The sequence below is a fragment of the Camelina sativa genome, chromosome 2, assembly GCF_000633955.1.
Source record: "Camelina sativa cultivar DH55 chromosome 2, Cs, whole genome shotgun sequence".
In the NCBI taxonomy this organism is placed as follows: Eukaryota; Viridiplantae; Streptophyta; class Magnoliopsida; order Brassicales; family Brassicaceae; genus Camelina; species Camelina sativa.
Genome location: NC_025686.1, coordinates 16,607,494 through 16,614,727, shown reverse-complemented (window position 1 = coordinate 16,614,727; position 7,234 = coordinate 16,607,494). Strand labels below are relative to the sequence as shown.

General features: G+C 35.7%; 2 protein-coding genes across 5 annotated transcripts in view; both read right to left on the bottom strand.

Annotated features, from left to right (window-relative positions):
* LOC104726860 (protein HOTHEAD-like) overlaps positions 1-1,769 on the bottom strand; it is a 3,619-nt gene extending 1,850 nt beyond the window's left edge. Inside the window, exons 1-4 of one of the 4 annotated variants that reach the window (XM_019235568.1) lie at positions 1,642-1,768; positions 885-1,526; positions 397-797; positions 4-290 (exon numbers count right to left, since the gene is read on the bottom strand). In XM_019235568.1, the coding sequence (XP_019091113.1) occupies positions 4-290; positions 397-797; positions 885-1,526; positions 1,642-1,714 (1,403 nt within the window). In that variant the 5' untranslated portion in view covers positions 1,715-1,768. Of the gene's footprint in view, positions 1-3; positions 291-396; positions 798-884; positions 1,527-1,641 lie in introns of all 4 variants that reach the window. The other 3 variants (XM_019235565.1, XM_019235571.1, XM_019235564.1) reach the window with 3 other exon arrangements.
* Positions 2,411-5,264, bottom strand: LOC104726843 (protein HOTHEAD-like). Its single transcript, XM_010445795.2, has 5 exons — positions 5,180-5,264; positions 4,414-5,055; positions 3,518-3,918; positions 2,873-3,429; positions 2,411-2,783 (listed from the first exon to the last, which is right to left on the bottom strand). The coding sequence occupies exons 1-5, from the start codon at positions 5,262-5,264 to the stop codon at positions 2,732-2,734; spliced, it is 1,737 nt and encodes a 578-aa protein (XP_010444097.1). The 3' UTR covers positions 2,411-2,731.

The window sequence follows — 7,234 nt, the reverse complement described above, 5'->3', positions numbered from 1 at the left end:
TGCCTTGGCCTCAGATTGATGGGAAGGCCCAACATGACATTGAGCAGCTCACGTGCGGTCACACCTGGGTACTTGTACTTGGAGAAGGCATTAGAGTTTATCACTTTAATAACTGTTTCAAGTCCCTTAACACATCTCTTAAGATCTTCTGGTTCTCGGTAGTAGTTGAATGTCACTGAAGGGTTATCATCTGGATTTAAGTTCCGGAGTTCTAAGTAACCTCTTGAGAGCGGTCCGTCTACTTTGTGGAAGACCACGCCCACATTTTCAATTATGTTCAATCGAAGCCTCTGCACGCATAATGCGTCATGAAGAAAGGTAACATATAGTCTCATGCATGATTTGAGTACGTAACAAGTTATAATAACTTTTCAAGTGTATTTATATATATTGTACCTGGTTGAGAAGATCCAACATACCATCGAATAATTTATGGGTCAAGTTAAAAGAGACGTTTAAGCCACTTCCTCCTTCAATGAAATCATAGAACCTAGTGATTCCAACGACCTGTACGAGGGACAGTTCTACAGGTTGAGGAGAAGGGACGATCGCAGCGTTCATCGGATTATCTCCCATCCCTTGCCCAACCATGGGTTGATCCAGGACCACCGGATTCACCCTATGAGACTCAAGATGGGCCATAGGACCAACACCACTCAGCATCAATAGTTGCGGGCTACCAATGGCTCCCGCAGACAAAAAAACCTCGTTCATTGCGTTCTTTCCCAGCTCTGCCTTGTGGAACACTCCATTTGCGTCCTGATATATTACTCCGTACGCCTTAGGCCTCTCTCCTTCTGTCCAAAACAGAGTTTTCTTATCCAAAGTGTATAAAAATATAAAAAAACAAAATGTGAATATGAAACTATATAAACATCAACTACCTCTAGTGGTGGTGAAGAGGATCTTGTGGACAAGAGCGTGCAAGTAGACAACAATCCCGTCCGGATTAGCATACGCTAACAAATCTGCAGCCGAGTGTCTATGGCCGGCAGGGTCAAAGATCGTACCGCCGATCTTAGTCCCATTAATATGAAGGTACGTGAAACCGTTGTATGGAACCACTCCAGCTTCCAAAAGCCCATTTTTAAGTGCCGATTGCCATCCCATCACTTGTGGCTTGAACACAAGTTTCGTTTCTACCCATTCGTAAGCAGCTTCCACTTCATCGATATCCCACTCAGCCATCTTCACGTAAGCTTCCTCGGCACGTGAGTAAAACCTAGCGTTCAGCACCGAGTCTCCACCGAGGACGCGTGCACGATGGTTGTAAACGCCGTCCTCGGAGATGAAAAGCTGCGACCAAGCTTTTGGTGTGGTGTTTAAGAGTGTGATGGCGAAGTTTTCGATATTGGTAGCCGCAAGATTGTCATAAGGAGAGCCGCCGCGTTCAAGAACCAAAACGTTGGCGTTTTGAGATAGTGTTGCGGCTAATGCACAACCGGAGGTCCCTCCTCCGATGACTATGTAGTCGAAGCGAGCATAAGTTGGTGCTAGTGTTGCATCTTTCATAAATCCATAATACCCTGTGTTGACATTAAACAATTTCTATATAGTAATATAACGTAACAGGTGACATGTTATTGAACATGTCCATGATGAATGGTAACTACTAACTATTATTATATATATGATATGTACCTTTATCGGAATAACATGGGCTATACAATATGAAAATTGTGATCAGAATAAAACAAAAAATATGAAAATCCATTGCGCGCAGTTTAAGAGTAGATTCCCAATGTTCTATATATCTTTTGGAGATTAAAGAAACACTACTATATATAGCAAGATGAAGTATGAACCCCTTTGTTCAAATTTGATTAGTTCCCCAATTTATGGGTATTTTTCTTACAACCAAACGATTTCGTACTGAAATATACAAAAAAAAAGAACTCAAGAAACCACAGCTATTACTTTTTCTAAAGTTTTTTTTTTTGTGTGGCAAATAACATCGGAACAGAAAAATATTATTATGTATGATTATCTTTAATTTAACTATTACGGTAATTTTTCTATATAAAATCATTCAAACTTGTCCAAAAACTAATTAACAAACAGTATTTTATTTGCTCCTATTGCTATTTTGTTAATATCATTCAACTTTTGCCATTGCGAAAAAAAATTCTCCTAAAACAGTTTATTTTAGAAAAACAAATAGTCAGTAGCATAAAGCGATTAAAGTCTTTATTGCTTCCTCTTAAAAGTTTAAACCAAAGAAAGGCACCAACTTAAGCTAAACAATGCAACTTCAGATTATTTAAAAGATCAACACACTTTTTTCGCAAATACTAAATAAGAAATGTTTGAGTTAAAAAGATAAATCAATAATCAACATCAATCACCACTCTCGTTCATTTGTAAATAACTTCACATCTTCTCCAACACAAAACTACCGATGCAGCGTGAAGTGCCGGTCTTACCTTTGTATTCTTTTGGGATTTCTTCCTTATTCGTTTTGTTATTTCCTCAGTTTGAGATTATACCATTTCAATTCTAATAGGATTTGTGGTTTAAATGTCTTTGTTCTGACAGGTACAAAAACTTTCGGCTCCTCTCTTACTCTTTCCCTTTTTGGTTCTTGTAATGCAATGTACTAACTACTAATCACCAACAAAATAAAAGCAAAATATTTTAAACCTAGTCACAACAGTTGGGCTCTCATTGTTTGGTCCAGAAAGAATGCAAATTCACCTAGCAACAATCTCAATTTAGAACCTTAGGCTTCTTGCTATTTTTCGTGGAAAGCGGCCCTTTCCCTAAGAATTTTCTGCCCCATGTACCTAAACATAGTAGTCCAACAATCATTTTTCATTTTCCAACAATATAATCATATATTCCTTATGGATTTTGTGATGGTTTTGGTGCTTACCTTCCGAGCATCATGACTGTGGCTTGCGGATTAGTCCCCGGAGACTTGAGAAATGTGGATCCATCAATGACCCTTAAGGCATCTATGCCTATGACTTTGTAATTCTTGTCAACGACTTTTCCAACTTGGCAACCTCCATGGTAATGCCAAATAGTCATCACAGTGTCGATGCAAAACTGCTTCAAGTCGAAACTTGAGCTCAAGTGCCTCGGCCTCAGATTGGTGGGAAGGCCCAACATGAGACCTAACAGTTCATGCCCGGTCACACCAGGGTACTTGTACTCTGAGAAAGCCTTGGAATTTATCACTTTAATAATGGTCTCAACCCCTTCAACACACTTGTTCAAATCCTCTGGTTCTTGATAGTAGTTGAATGTCACTGAAGGGTTATCGTGAGGATTACTGTTCCGGAGCTCCATGTGTCCTCTCGAGGCTGGTCCATCTACCTTGTGGAATATTATACCCCCATTGATCATCACGTTCAATCCAAGATCCAAGGGTTTTAAAAAGTTTACGATAGACTTGGTCAGGACATTCCTAGACGTAGTATCGCTTGTCTGGATAAACGTACCATAGTTAGATAATAAAAAAATAATCTTATAAATAATAAGCCTTTAAATGTATTTATGTTATATGTATATATACCTCGTTAAAAAGATTCAAAACACCATCGAAAAACCTACGGGTCAAATCAAAAGAGAGACTCAAACCACTTGCACCTTCGATGTAAGTATCAAACTTTGTGATCCCAACAGCTTGTACGAGGGATACTTCTACAGATTGAGGAGAAAGGATGAGTAAGGGGTTAAGGGGATTATCAGCCATTCCCTGCCCAACCATGGGGTGATCTAGAACGAGTGGGTTCACGCCACGATTAGCAAGATGGGCTTCAGGACCCACGCCACTCAGCATCAACAGTTGCGGACTACCCATGGCTCCAGCTGACAAGATCACTTCGTTCATTGCGTTATTTGCTAGCTCTACCTTGTGGAACACTCCATTTGCGTCCTCAAATATCACTTGGTACGCTTTTGGTTTTTGGCTACCTGTTTTATTATATTTTAAAGTTGATTTTTGTTTCAAGTAAATTTAAGTAAGAATCATTCGTTAAATTCAACTAAATCATAAATTAAGTGAAAACGAAAAAAAAAAAGTCAAATAAATCGGGTTGTCCATTAATAATACTTGACCATTCATTTACTCATAACTATCAACCAATTCAATGTCTAGCTAGATTTTTAAAATACTTTTTTTTTTCAACAAACTACCATTGATTGGCTTAATTTAAAATTACTTATTCGTTTCTATATTTTAAAAATATTTTAACAAAATGCCTCTTGTCTGGAAACAACAACATTTTTATGTTTTATTCTCTAGACATATATTAAAACTTTTAGAAAGTGATATAACATTAAAAAAAAATTAAAACTGTTTTTAAAAAATCAAAAGGTTAAAATCAGTTTATTCGATAAACCCCTAAAACAAATGTGATTATGTCCTACCAAAAAAAAAACAAAAAAATGTGAATATGAATCGAGTACCTTTGGTGGTGAAGATGATCTTGTGAACAGAAGCTTGCAAGTAAACAACAATCGTTTCCGGATTAGCATATTCTAACAAATCCGCCGCCGTGTGTCTATGACCAGCACGGTCAAAGATCGTACCACCGATCTTTGTCCCGTAGATATGATCGTACGTGAAACCGTTGTCCGGAAACTCACCAGCCTCCAAAAGCCCATCTTTGAGTGCCGATTGCCATCCCATCACTTGTGGCTCGAACACAAGTTTCTTCTCGACCCACTCGTAAGCAGCTTTCACTTCATCCATCTCCCACTCAGCTTCCTCCACGTAATCATCGCCCGCACGCGAGTAAAATCCTGCGTTTATCACCGAGCCTCCACCGAGGACACGTGGCCGTGTGTTGTAAACGCCGTCCTCGGAGACGAAGAGCTGCGACCACGAGTTCGGTGTGTTGCTTAAGAGTGTGTTAGCGAAGTTTCCAATATCACTGGCCGTGGGATTGTCATAAGGGGAGCCACCACGTTCAAGAACCAAAACACTAGCGTTTTGAGAGAGCGTTGCGGCTAATGCACAACCTGCTGTTCCTCCTCCTCCGATGATGTAGTCGAAACGAGCTAGCTTTGGTGCCAATGTAGCATCTTTCATAAATGTATAATGCCCGGCTTTACACCCAAATAACAAATAACAATAAAATCATGAATATTGAAGTGAATACTAGAATCCAACATATATATCATCATCACACACTGAATCGTATCTATAGGAATTAGGGACGCAGTATCGTACCTTTCTCGGAATAACAAGAGCCATGGAAGATGAACACTACGACGAGTATATTACGGAATACATGAATACATGAGTTGATGGTCATCATACCATACCACGGCAGTGCAATGTTACTAATCAAAGCAATGACTATATAACGGTCGATATTGTAAAATGTATATTACAAAAAGTCAAAGACAGATCTGCAAGGAGTTGTTTATAAAGTCATCCTATAACAAATAGACTAATAATGGTATGCCATGTGAGAACGGAAGAAATGTTGTTGACATTAGTATACAAAAACAATAGAGATATAATCAAATCAATACACCACATCTCCACATGCATTATGCAATATACATTTGTATATAGTTATTACATTTTTATAGTTGTTAACATATTCTTGAGAATTAATAAGAATTACACGTTCACGCTTCTTAAGCATCCAAATCCATGGACCATGATAATGGTGTTATCTTAAATCAAAGCCTCTCTCTATTCAATGATTAGGTGAATCCCGTATTACACGCAAGTATCTATATTTCCTTTGTAATAAGATGATGAGAAAAATATTTCTAATCATTATTTAGTTGAAATCATTCCGTTGGCTTTTCTTTTATTCAACTAAACATATTTTAACCAACTCAACGACGTTTTTAGTTCATAGTGCTACAGTACTTTAAATGAATGGTTTTGAAGAGCAATCATCTACAAGTAGTCTACTACCGAGAGTGGTGAGCCTCAAGCACAACTCGGTAAGCGCTAACCGAACATATTCGTAACTCATGAGCCAATGCGATCAAAGTAGTATCCAACTATTTTTTCCTATCTAGTTGACAAGTAAATCAAACCTATATCGTTAACGTGAGTTATTAACAATTTCTGTACTGCAATCTGCATAACGGATTAATGAATATTTTAAGAATATGATAATTTTCAAAAAACAAACTTTTTAAATCTATACTACTAAAAGGGAAGCATTTTTAATTAAATAGACATAGATTAAGAGATTATTACATGAAATGCCACTCAAATTGGAATAACTCTTCGAGCCAAACAGATACTAGATGAGTTACGATTAGCAAAAAAATAGGAGCCAAACAGATATTATTTGGTATTTAAGTGTATATGTCATTAAGCTAAACAAATAAAAGTCGTAGCCAAACAAGATGGTTACACGATATTAAAGTGTATATTTGCCGAAAAGCTAAATTAATCTTCACACACAATTAGCATAAATACCAATAAAGTCAATATTATACCCAATATTTTTGAAAATCATTTTTAAGATTTTCGTAAAAGATTTGATTATTGAAGTCAATATTCTATATATCTTAACTTATTTACTTTGATGGTATTTTATTTGTTATTTCCAAAAACGACCATCTAATTTAATATGTCTAATAAAAAAATAATCATTTTTTAAAAAGTTTAACAAAAATACTAATTAATTCTGATTATAATAAATATAATTTTAAATTTAAATTTATTTTTCAGTTATGAAAACAGTTACTATATTTGTAATATATAATCTAACCACAATTTATTATTTTGAAAGTAGTATATTCTTTATATTATTTGGATTTTAGATTCATCAGTATCTCAAAAAATTCAAATATTATTGATTTCCAAAATATTAATTCAAAATATATACTATGCTTAAATTTTTGCAGATCTTGTTTCATAAGTGAAAAAACAATTTTTAACAGTTAAGAATAGTTTTAGTGGATTTATATCATAACTGTTAAGATTCTAATAAATTATATGGTGAAGGGATTATTATTTCATTCTCACACTTTAAAAGCAAACTAATATAATTTTATGTTATAGATGTTATACAACTAAATATATCTACAAATAAAACCCACACATACATGAGGATCTGAAATGCTTACATAATTGAATATGAAATGTGTAGATTATTATTAAAACCACTGTTATGATTTATGAAATGAAAAATCATATACTGGACGGGACATACAACTTTTTTTTTTCTTGAAATATATATACCATCTTTCTCTTACTGTTTTTTTTGTTTTTAATGTAGTTATCTCTACATATAACAAAGACAAAACT

Excerpts from the sequence above, each read along its gene's own strand:
- LOC104726843 (XM_010445795.2), bottom strand. The coding sequence starts at position 5,264 with ATGACCATCAACTCATGTATTCATGTATTCCGTAATATACTCGTCGTA. Across the intron at positions 5,056-5,179 it reads CTCTTGTTATTCCGAGAAAG|CCGGGCATTATACATTTATG; the intron begins GTACGATACTGC and ends TTGGGTGTAAAG. Across the intron at positions 2,784-2,872 it reads ACAGTCATGATGCTCGGAAG|GTACATGGGGCAGAAAATTC; the intron begins GTAAGCACCAAA and ends TACTATGTTTAG.